General features: G+C 49.4%; 2 protein-coding genes across 3 annotated transcripts; one reads left to right on the top strand and one right to left on the bottom strand.

Moving 5' to 3' along the window:
- The first annotated feature begins 27 nt into the window (after nt 1-27).
- Nucleotides 28-5,675, top strand: LOC144728884 (uncharacterized). 2 transcript variants are annotated; one of them, XM_078608596.1, is made up of 6 exons: nt 28-172; nt 356-459; nt 1,214-1,489; nt 2,137-2,352; nt 2,659-2,865; nt 4,086-5,675. In XM_078608596.1, the coding sequence occupies exons 3-6, from the start codon at nt 1,217-1,219 to the stop codon at nt 4,272-4,274; spliced, it is 885 nt and encodes a 294-aa protein (XP_078464722.1). In that variant the 5' UTR covers nt 28-172; nt 356-459; nt 1,214-1,216; the 3' UTR covers nt 4,275-5,675. The 2 variants fall into 2 exon arrangements, with proteins under 2 accessions (XP_078464722.1, XP_078464723.1); XM_078608597.1 differs by having other exon boundaries at nt 49-359.
- LOC144728886 (protein CEBPZOS-like) lies at nt 5,676-8,981 on the bottom strand. The gene is made up of 3 exons (XM_078608598.1): nt 8,678-8,981; nt 7,827-7,871; nt 5,676-6,285 (listed from the first exon to the last, which is right to left on the bottom strand). Exons 1-3 carry the CDS (start codon nt 8,796-8,798, stop codon nt 6,194-6,196), a joined length of 258 nt encoding a protein of 85 aa, XP_078464724.1. The 5' UTR covers nt 8,799-8,981; the 3' UTR covers nt 5,676-6,193.
- Between the last annotated feature and the right edge of the window lie 2,876 nt (nt 8,982-11,857).

The following is an 11,857-nucleotide window of genomic DNA, read 5'->3' on the forward strand; positions in this document are numbered from 1 at the left end:
ATCTCCACCCCTGCACCACCACCACCACCCCCCCACGCCGGGCGATAAAACGCGAGGCATCGAAGCGTCAACGCCGAGACTCCGCCCTTCGTGAAGGACCGCTTCGCTCTCTCGCCGCATCGGCACCACGACCACCACCACCAACAACCATCAACAACCATCGCTTACCTGGGTACCGCTTGTCCGCACCATCGCCACACATCCAGCAAGCACTCCCGATATATCGAATCGCCTCAGTCGTTGTCAGCAGCACCATCGCTAAAAGCACCGCCGCCGAAGTTGCCAGGGGAGGGAGGATCATCCCCTTCTCACCTCGAATCTCAGAGCTCTCCTCTCTCTCACCTGTTCTGTGCAGCAAGGTGCGTTGCGTGTGCAGGCAGGGGAGTGGTTGGCACACACTACAGTGACTACACGCTCGCGAGCAGCACTTGCCCCAACAGCCTACGAAGGCTCTACCTGGTGGGTGAGGGTTATTTGTTTGTCTTTGTCTTGTGTGTGTATGCCAGCTGGTGTGTGCATGCCAGGTGAAGCTGTGTGTGTATATGCCAGGTGTGTGCATTGTGTACACGTGGTCGCGTGTGTACGGGTGTCTGTACAGGTAAATGTATGTGTACTTTACACAGTTGTGGAAGGCGTGTGTGGGTAAACTATACAGTTAAATATCCGTGTGTTTATATATGTGTAGGTGTGTACAGTACTGTCCTATGTACACGTGCAAGTGTGTGTGTGTACTCCTGCGAATAGGTGAAGGTGTGTTGCTGTGATGTTGAACTTATTTTGCACCCTATGTAGCCAACCGTGCGAATCGGAGGTACACATACGAGGAATTTTTATTTCGGTGTACATATTAACTCGCTCTCTTCCTCCGTGTGTGCACTGTACAGGTGAAGGTGTGTGTGTAGTGATGTGTACAGGTGAGTGAAGGTGTGTGTGTAGTGATGTGTACAGGTGAGTGAAGGTGTGTGTGTAGTGATGTGTATAGGTGTATTGTGTACAGGTGAAGGTGTGTGTGTAGTGATGTGGACAGGTGTATTGTGTACAGGTGAAGGTGTGTGTGTAGTGATGTGGACAGGTGTATTGTGTACAGGTGAAGGTGTGTGTGTAGTGATGTGGACAGGTGTATTGTGTACAGGTGAAGGTGTGCGTGTGTAAAATCTACAAACAAGTGTGCGTGCCGCGTGTGCGTTTGGCCATCGCCTCTCCTCTTCCACAGGCAATGCAGTCGCTGTGGGTGACCGATCGCCGCACGGCCGCTGCGGTGCTGGCGGGCACCGTGGCCCTGGCCTGTGCAGGCCATAGACTCGTGCGTCTGCTGAGGGCCCGGGGCCCCGAGAACGTGTACGAAAGCCCGCGCCTGCTTGCCGAGTACTTGCACTTCCACTACGCGCAGGGGAGCGAGGCGCTGCCCCACGAGGGGGGGCCCCGCGATGCCCTCGACTTCCCCGCCAGGTGCGCCCACCTGTGCATAGAGCAGAGCCTGGGCCCCGAGGTGAGCGGTCGCTTCTCCTCTCTGTGCGCTGCCCCCTTCTCGCCGTGCGCTGCCCTGGACACCAGAGCCTCGTGAAAACCTGCGGTCTGTAGGCACGGGCGAGATTTGGGACTTCTGACCTAGAAAATTCCCAAAGCGTTCCTGTTTCAATGTCCCTCGTGTATATCGGTGTTTTACACAATAAATGCACACACTCGTTTTCAACTGCTACGTCTGTCCGGATTCATGCAGCCAGCACAGTGTGCAGTTATGCCTCTGGCTGTGGCTACTAGTCACTACTCGCGTCTATTGGGTGACTTTGCAAAACAAGAAGTGAGAAATTAAGCACTGCCCTGGTCTATTTCAGACTTTCACAGAAAATGACCTTTGTATTCTGAGGCCTTCAGAAGACCTTATCCCCTGGTCAAAAAGTATACCCCCCCCCCTAGCACCCCAGAGCGATGAAGGGTTCAGTTGATCCTCAATCAGGATCTGAACTCAAAACCTTCCCCTTGTGTGTCAAGTGCTCTAACTACAGCGCCACTCACCATACATTGAGGCTTCCTAGGCATGAACTCAGTCAGGCACCCAGGCTGTGCATTCTCAGCCCGAGAGATGCACGCCTGGGCCAGCCATTTGCTATCCCCTGCTTACCACGATTCCTGCAGGCTGCTGTACCGAGCCGGGCCCTGGACGTGGGCTGCGCCGTGGGCCGGAGCACGTTTGAGCTGACGCGACGATTCCAGTCGGTGCTCGGCGTGGACCTGAGCCAGGGGTTCGTGCGTGCGAGCGAGAAACTCCAGGATGCTGGCTCCATGCGCTACAGCGCCACTGAGGAAGGGGACCTCTGCATCGACATGGTTGCACGCGTGCCTCCCGACATCGTGAGCGGCACACCCTTCACGACTCGCACTGCACACACAGGACTCGACAAGCACCCCCCATACACGCCCTGCAGGTGGCAGATTCCGAGTTGGTAAAACTCCGGTTAAACGCTTCACCAAAATGTGTGGTTGTCACAGCCGTTTTAAATGATCCCGCTGAGCGCATTTAAAATGTTTTTCAAAAGCAGCATCAGGAGTCTGACACGAAAGGGGGGGGGGGGGTGCTTGAGCCATCACCTCGGGGAGTTTGGTCAGCGCGTGTAACCAGCGGTGGTGTTGCTGGTGCCACCTGCGCAATACATACAGGACCGTGGTCGCTGCTCATTCATGCAAGCCGACGCCTGCGCCCTCCCCCGCGATCTGGGGACTTTTGGCTGCGTACTGGCGGCCAACCTGCTGTGCCGCCTGCCTGACCCAATGGCCTTCTTGAACCGCGTGCCTGGGCTGGTGGCGCCGGGAGGAGTCCTGGTCATCACGGCGCCGTACACCTGGCTGGAAAGCTTCACCCCAAAGGTGCGCATCGCCGCAGCGGCCACCGTGATGCAGACAGCCCAGCACGCAGCTCGGCACGCACCAACACCGCTTTTGCCATCGAACGTGGGACAGGTCAAGGCTGGATACTCATTCATGTTTGTGTGTGTGTGTGCAGCGAGTTACTCATTAGCAGTAGCCTGTGATATGTCTATCTGTTTGCGTAAGTGGACAACTGCCAAATATCTGATGGGCATGTTTATCCAATACAAACGATGCCCCAGGCACACTGACAGCCTCATATGTATACTATTTAGCAAGGCCGTAATTATAATATAAATTGGGGGGGGACGACACACATCCCCTCCCCCCCCCCCCAATATTCAAATATGCTCAATGTCCCCCCCCAATATATTGCTATAAAAAATAATTGCTATGTAAATAAAAACAACTATTTGATCAACCTTGGCCACACTATCTGTCTGGACTTGTCTGCATAAAAATCAATGCATAGATTTATGTTTATATGATTGTGGTTATGGTTGTACTTTATTAATCCCTAATCTCAAACATTACATACAATGAAACAAGAAATGGTAAAAAAGTAAAAATAGAGCAATGTAATACAATACACTATTAGACATTATTGTAACAAATAAATAAAAAGTCCATCCCATGTGTTAGTGAATTTTTAAATATTTTAGGCAGGAAATTAGTTTTCAAATTTAGATATTTTTCTGGGTTGGGACCCCCAGACACCCTTGAAGATTTGACCCCCCCCCAATGTTGACTCCATGGCTACGGCCTTGCTCTTTAATATTCTAAGAGGATAGTGGCTGGGTAACGAAAAAACAGCTCCCCTATGTGTATAAGCGACTTTAAAAACACTGTACATGTCACACATGAAGGCACAAAGGTGTGCCCACAATTGATAGCTGTCCTGTGCCATGCCACCACCCAAAACAGGCCGATACTCTCAAGGACAACTTGATAGGTCCACAGCAGTGCTCATGAATCGGAAGATGGCCAGCAAAACATGCACAGACCCCACAACCCCTTTTTTATCTGAAACGTTTTACCCAATAATTCAACCAAGTAGAGCGGAGGTTTCCCGTAGTCTTGATTTAAAATTCATATTTATACCTAATTCGGGTATGGCTGGCTGCATGCCCTGCACACGTAACGTTGAAATACAAAATCCAACCATTGGATAACGATGAGATCTTGTCTGTGGGCCTGTGCTTGCGTCTGTCTGCCCACAGTCGGCGTGGCTGGGTGGCTACACTGATGCGTCGGGCAAGCCAGTGCGTGGCGCAGAGACGCTTAAGCGGGTTCTGTCCCCAAACTTCACGCTCCTTTGGGAGGGCGACCTGCCCTTCCTGCTGCGGGAGACGGCACGCAAGCACCAGTGGACCGCGGCCCACGCCACTGCTTGGAGGAGAAAGGGGTAGCGGTGCTTGCGGTCAGATGTTAATATGCGTTCCAGACTTGTGGGTGTTATGGTGATACGTTTTTGCTGATACAAGAATAATAATAAATGGTTATACATTGTGCATGAAAATTATTGAGAATGGAATGGACAATTTAGAGGACAACCAAGCAAGTGAGCACGCCCGAATAATTAATTATTCGACCGTCGTTAACGTTTTTTCAGATTATGAGAAGTGCTCAAACACGCTTGGAGAGGTATTTTCTTGGAATTGCCAGGAGACAGAAAGAACATTTGGATTGGAGAATAACTGCAAGTTAAAAACATATTGATGAAAAGCCAGTGGGCCTGGCCATGATACATCGCTAGAAGGGATGATGGCCGATGGTAAAGAATGATGATGGAGTGCCAACCAAAGGAGGGGACACGTCTGAAAGTACGACCGCCACAATGGAGGGATGAGTTGTGTGTGTGCCAAAGCTAGAAGCTAGATGGATTTTTGCACCACGAGACCATGATGGATCATGGTAATGACTTGCGGGGACCTTCATCCAGCAGTGGATAGGTCATGGCTGATGATGACCAAGTTCAGAGAATAAACTTATTCATTCAGGAATGTAAGTACATTTATAAACGTGCAACTCTTACGATCTTGGTTATCGCGAGTGCTTGGGAAGGAAAGCCATACTAATTCGTAGGAGTGTTTGTCACAAGGGTCCTGCATTGAGTTCTTATTTTAAGATGTTTTTTCAGCCAATTGAGTATTATACATGTGGGAGGAAGCCAGAGCCCTCGGATAAAACCTCGTGCGTTGGGGGGGGGGGGGCAACACTCTCCCCATACAGATGGAAACAGATGGTGAATATTCATATTGCTGTACTGCCTTCTGGCACTTCCCCACACGGAGTTTCACAAATTTTGTGCAATCCACAAACCCTTGCCTCCACAGGGCTGGACTACAGGCGTGCTCCACCAACTGCCCAGCTCAAGGAGGCACGCTTTTTATTCTGAAATACTGTTTGGTAAAATCTAAATGCTGAACGCACGACGTTAACCATGAAGTGGGAGAAAATGTACGAGTGTTTTAAAGTCCGTGGAAGCCAAGTGAAGTGGGCTTAAGTATTTCTATGTCAATATGCAGCGCCGACGAGTATCTCCACGACCCATTTGTTCCAACCCATGCCGTATCTCGCCAGGAGCACCACTGCTGCCTTAAAGAGTAAGAGTGGTGACCTTGTGGTGCTTTTATGTATGTTGAGCACAGGGAAACCATCCGATGCTTTCCCATCCATGGTGAGAGCTCTATGCAATCTTTAGCATGGACTCCAGTTATAATGTATACAGCTAAATGCGCTATTGTAAACTTCTCCCTAAAAGGGGACCACAAATAAGTTTATGAATAAAAGCTACAAAAAAAGTTCAATACGTAGGCAAGTGTTTTATTTAATTCTATAATTTACAGCACGCAATATTACGTATCATCTTAGTACGAGTCGCACACAGACGATTAAGACATGGGGAAACCCCATGCTGTGCATGGAGGACCCATTGCTGTACGGGATGGGCACGACACAGGGTGGTACTGGTCGTCAGGGGAGGACGTTATTAAGGGATAGAACAATATGGGTGAGGCTGGAGACTGCACAACAAGCCTGGAGCCACACTAGGCCTGAAGGCTGTACACTCGTGCTCTTCATGTCGGGATGCAGCAGCAGCAGCAGCTGCCTTGGCACTTGTCCCACAAGCAAAGGCGTCTGGCGAGATGCCAAGTGGGTGATCCACCCGCTTCGTAGTGGTTCAAAGTGCTGCCCGCCATTATCCGCAGACACTGGGACATCCGCACGAAAGCCGTAGTTTGGCAATGCCAGTGTCCGAGGAGGATGGCCGATGGAGCCAGAGTGAGCCCTGGAGAAGGTCCGGATGTGCATCTGTAAGGGTGGCTTAGCGGTCGCGCTTCCCCTGCTCCAGCCAAGCATACTGGTCCAACAGTCTCTGGCCCTCCTTGCCCGACCACTCGTTTGATTTGTAATAAGCTGCAAAGCATCCACAGGGACAAGTTAGCATCCACCTGATGGGAAACAATGAACGTGTTCCAGGAGTGTTGAGATCTTAACTAGTTGCAAAATAGACGATACACTTCGAATATATTTTCCGCCATAAAAGATAAATATGTTTTTACACCCCATCTCGGAGTGGATTTCTTTCAGCAGCATTCGTTGAATATAGAAAACTTTGGGGTTTCGAAAATTAGAATCACATCAGCAGTCAGGCTTGCCAATGATGGTGAATGTGGAGGGGTCAATATAGGAAGTAGGCATCGTCAGCTTGTTTAGTTACTCGTATACTCGCCAACAACGCTGATGGGTATGTTCTGTTGTGCATGAAGTAATTGCAGCTAGACGTACAGCTCGTGTATAAGTTTGACATTAGAATTGCTGTCATGCAAGACGGGTGGAGGGGCAAACCAGAGTTCAGATTGGTAAGCCATTGTGCATTCAGAGATTACATCCACAATAACTGCATTCTTTAATGTCAAAATGAAAGTCGACATGATTGCAATGTAATTACCACAGTTTCCCTGCAAACATCAACGTTGATGTCAAGAGTAGAACACTGACACATGCCACACTTTGATCCCACGCATCGTCAGATATTCTGGGAATTTTTTTCGAGAAAAATCTCAGTTCGCAAGCTCGGACACATGAACTCTCCGTGCCGTTCAGTGGCTCCACCCCCCGCCCTCCCTCCCCTCTCCGATGGTCGCGCATGCGCAGTTGGGAAAAATGCCGCAAAGATCGAGTGGTTCTTTTCCCCTTTACTGCAGCCTTGCACCCCCCTTTGGTTCTCAATCGTAAAAAACGTATAATGCTAATAGATACATAGGTTTGATGAAACAAAGTAGTCCATAATATAGTTTTTTTGGGGGTTAGATCGCGTAAATATAAATGTGTCGTTAAACCCGCCACCATTCGACACAGCCAATTAGTAAGGTTTGTCACGTAAACAAAACATGCCAATTCGTTACCACTACAACACACCGGTGTGTTGGAGAACCAAGCCACAACATTTACAATCTTAGTACGACGTTTCGCCAGTAATTACAACTAGCATCATCAGGCGGACAGCCAGATTTGTGAAGAAATCCTCCTGTTTCGTTCATTAAAGAAGTTGTACTTCCGTGCCCTTGCTTAATTTGTTTCGATTTACCTTGGGGGGGCGGGGGATCTGGCCATGTCTCGCGCACCCCCCAGACCCCCAGAAAGGGCATCTCGCACCGCTACGGAGTGCGTGCAAGCCCAGGCTTAGAAGAACCACTGCTCTAAAGTGTGTCGTGGAATGGGAAATGTAGAGGAGAAGTCCCAGTGGATGCACGAGGTGCAGCCCACGACAAGCCAGCACACGTGTATGTTGAACTTCTTTCGCACCGTACGTAGCCGACCGTGCTCATCGGAGGTGCGAAACGTTGGTCCAATGTCGACCGGGCACTGTACTCGGTGCTACACGCATGCCACACTATTCATTGTACAGTATTTGTTTTTGCGCAATTTCTGTCAAGACTGGGTACAATACCAACCTTCTAGGACGAGAGGTACCCTCTTGTGCACCTTGTACCTGAAGTCTGAAACGAAGGCAAACAGCGAGGATCAATGTCTGAATGTAAAGCGGCAACCTGACCTGGGAATTCTCACGCCACTCATCCACGAAACCTCAATCTCAACGTCCTCAAAACGATACTTGAGATCGTGACGTCCCCTTCATTCCACGACTAACAGCACCCACCCTGTACGCGTACCGCACTTTTACAAATCCACTGCTGGATGAGAATCTTCCCACACCTGGCGGGCCGTGGATAATACTTGACCATACTTCACCATGCCGGTCAGTACTGCACACACTGACACTACAGCAATGGATTTCCCTGCAATGTCCCCTAACGCCCACCGGGCGCAGAGCTTTTCATTCACGGCACAATCCCGAAGCGAATCGCCACCACGGGCCTCGCCCCCGATAGCACTGCCACCTTGCTGGCCACAGCCCCCCGTGGCCTCTTGTAGACCCCTCACCCCTCTCACCTTAGCAGAGGTCGCAACCGGGTACCCGATACCCGTACCCTACCCGTACCCAGCCGGGTACGGGTACCCGTTTGCGACCCTGGTGCGGCCGGGTACGGGTAGGCCGTGAGTCACTGGTGAGTAACTGTTTGTCACTCATTTCCCAACGTCTTGTCTCTTCTCACAATTCACGTTCCTAGAATCAACCCACTCGCGCCTGCAACATGGCTTCATCCCAGAGGTCGCAATCAGGTACCCGATACCCGTACCCGGCCGGGTACAGGTAGGGTACGGCCGGGTACGGGTACCCGTTTGCGACCCTGGTGCGGCCGGGTACGGGTAAGGAATCAAAACACGTTTGCGACCTCTGCACCTTGGCTTCCGTCCATCTTAAAGTAGAGGCAGTAAACCCCGACCAGGCCCAGCAACTCGGCCAGGAGGACGCCCTTGGCCACCCTCATCAGCGCGGGGTTGCGATACCGGTTGTCGCTCATCGCGAAGGCCGCCGTGGGCCCCTCTCGTCTCACGCGCCCCGCGAGAAGAGTCCGGCCAGCGAGGAGCCTCTCGTGGGCCCCTCTCGTCTCACGCGCCCCGGGAGGGATCCGCGCGACCTCGCGGGTTCTCGCGCCGTGGCCGCGTGAGACCCCGGAGACGGTGGTCGCACTGCGCCCCCTGCAGCCTTGAGCCGGCACCACCACCACCAGCAGCACCAACAACAACAAACACCAGCACCACCACCACCACCAGCAGCAACAACACCAGCACCACCAGCACCAACACCAGCACCAACACCAGCACCACCAGCACCAACAACAACCACCACCAGCACCAACACCAGCACCACCACCACCAGCACCAACACCAGCACCACCACCAACAACAACCACCACCAGCAACACCACCAGCACCACCACCAGCACCACCACCAGCACCACCACCAACAACAACCACCACCAGCACCAACACCAGCACCACCACCAACAACAACCACCACCAGCACCACCACCAACCACCATCGTGGTGGGGGGCCCCGCGGCAGGGACGTTGGGGCCCAAACTCATCAAAGCGGAAAATAGAGAGACGAACCTCACTCAACGACAACAACAACCAATATTGCAGGGATTCCTATTCTTGGTTCTTTCGGTAAAGTCACGTAGAAGGGAAATAATACAATAATATAAATATAAAACAATAAAAATGATCACGACGTTTCGACTGCAACACAAGCAATCATCATCAGGTGTGAAATCCACAGCAAGAAAATATTCTGCTCGACCAGCGGTGGGCAAACATGTGGCTCTTTAAGGACTGATTCGTGACGTTATTTGTGTTACTTATAACTTTCGTGACTGCAGGAATTAATATTCTTGGTTCTTTTGGTAAAGTCTTTTCTCTCCACCCGATGAAGACCGCTTGTGTTGCGACCGAAACGTCGTGGGTTTTTCAATTTATTTTAATTTTGAATGTAATTTTACTATTTTTATCGTGTTTTTTTTGCTTTAATTCTTTTCAATTTATTATTTGTATTCTTTTTATTTTAATTTGTATTACTTTTTAGTTTTCTATCTACGTGACTTTACCGAAAGAACCATGAATACGTGACGTTATTGATTAAGGACTCTATTGTATTCACATGCATTTCGGCTCTTTACATCTTTAAATATCGACCCGTTTTTTTAACCGAATTCGAAAAAAGCTGATTGTTGTGGTTGCCGACCCCTGTGCAAGACAATCTACCTGCTAAACTGTCTACCAAGTACAGTTTTCTTTCTATTCTTGCGTATGGCCACATCTTCAGCAGATACATTCCAACGTCGAGGCCTGTTTGCCACGACGCGAGGGGTTATAAGGAGACAATTGTTGCAGTTTTACTCTTCCCCCTCCTTTGAAGAAGCACAGACTACAGCACAAGTTTACAAGGTCCAAAGTTTGGTTCTAGAATTGAAGCTTTCGTGACTGCAAGGATTCATACTATTACGTTTTTTCGGTAAAGTCACGTAGGTAAAATAATAATAATAAAATAAAATAATAATAAATGAAAATAACTTAATTAAATCACGACGTTTCGGAGGCAACACAAGTCTCCGTCTTCAGGTGGGACCGTCACAGCCAAATTTACAGTATCAAGTGAAGGGAAATCCAAGAGACAAGATCTTAAATACTAGTTAAGGGGAGGGGGGAGGAGCTTATCTAAATGTGACAGTCAGGGACTGGGGGGGAGGTGGGCGGGGCTAGAAGGGGAAGGTAACAGCTGTTAAGCACCTCCGCAAGAATTACGGCCGATGTTGGCTTCCAAAACAAAAATATATATATATAGCAGCACTGTTAAACGCTGAGGATGTCAACAACTCGGTAAAATAGACTAGTTCCTGTCAAATAAGATGGTACAAATATGCGTAGTTAAATCTTTTTTACATGGTTAATAACATCTTTACAATGATTGCTCAATTTGTACCCATCATCACGGTTGAAGTTATGTCTATGTTTGTATATCTGGATGGCTTCATGCACAAACCTTTGATGGTAACCAGAAGGTTTGGAGAGCACCTTGTGACCATGGCCACAATCGCGCGACTGTGGTTTGTCTTTAATTTTCCATTCACGAATGAGATGGGAGATGTGTGCATCAGCGAACTGACGATACAGGATACATCATCATACGTGTCCGGAATCGCTCCCAAATATGCATCTTGTCATCCTCATTCCATAGAGTCGCCCGATTTGTCGCTTGGATGAAATATTATCGCGAGGGAAATCAAACAAAATCGCACAAAATCACCGGTTCACGTTTCGCCCTTTTCACACGGAAAACACACCGGAGTTGCAAAATATACGCCAAAAACAAAATCGTCTTCCCATTCCGATATATCATTTGTTTCGATTTTTCATGCTTTTGTAAGTTTTTTGAACGGGGTCAACTCTTGTAAATTAAACCCATCCTGGTATTTTGCGTTCTCTTCGTGGTTTGACAAAATCAGCTGGTATGCTGAATACTTCAGTGAACCGTTCAAATACAAATTTATCTGCCGGGTTACGTATTAGGCAGCAGAGGGCAGTACATCTCTGCTCACCAACCCACACGGAACCGCGTGGTTGAAGTATGGTCAAATAAGACCCATGACTCGCACGACGCGGAGTGGCCCTCATCCAGCAGTGGATTAACAAACGTCTATTTTGGATAGAGTGAAAGCGAAACAAGGGCATATCATTATTTGCGCTTGTTTACGCAGAAAAGCCTCACTTTCATGACTTAGGGGGGGGGGGGGGGTCCTGCCACGTTTTCGCAGTAGGGGGCGATGATTGCTGCTGTGCTTAATCCCAATTGTGGAATTTGAGGGTAATTTCTAAAACTTGCCACCATGAATTCGTCCATAGGTGGAGTAATTTCTCTTCGCTATCGCAAGAACTCTTAAAGGCCCAGTGAGAAAATGTACCAACGCAACACCACTGGCCGTGTATTATAATTGAGCTGTGGGGGAGACCGCAAGACATACTTTACTGGGAGCTTGAAATTCTAACGTGAGCACGGGGCTGTAAGGGAGCGGTGCTCCAC

This window comes from Lampetra planeri, chromosome 30, assembly GCF_965212315.1.
Source record: "Lampetra planeri chromosome 30, kcLamPlan1.2.h2, whole genome shotgun sequence".
In the NCBI taxonomy this organism is placed as follows: domain Eukaryota; kingdom Metazoa; phylum Chordata; class Hyperoartia; order Petromyzontiformes; family Petromyzontidae; genus Lampetra; species Lampetra planeri.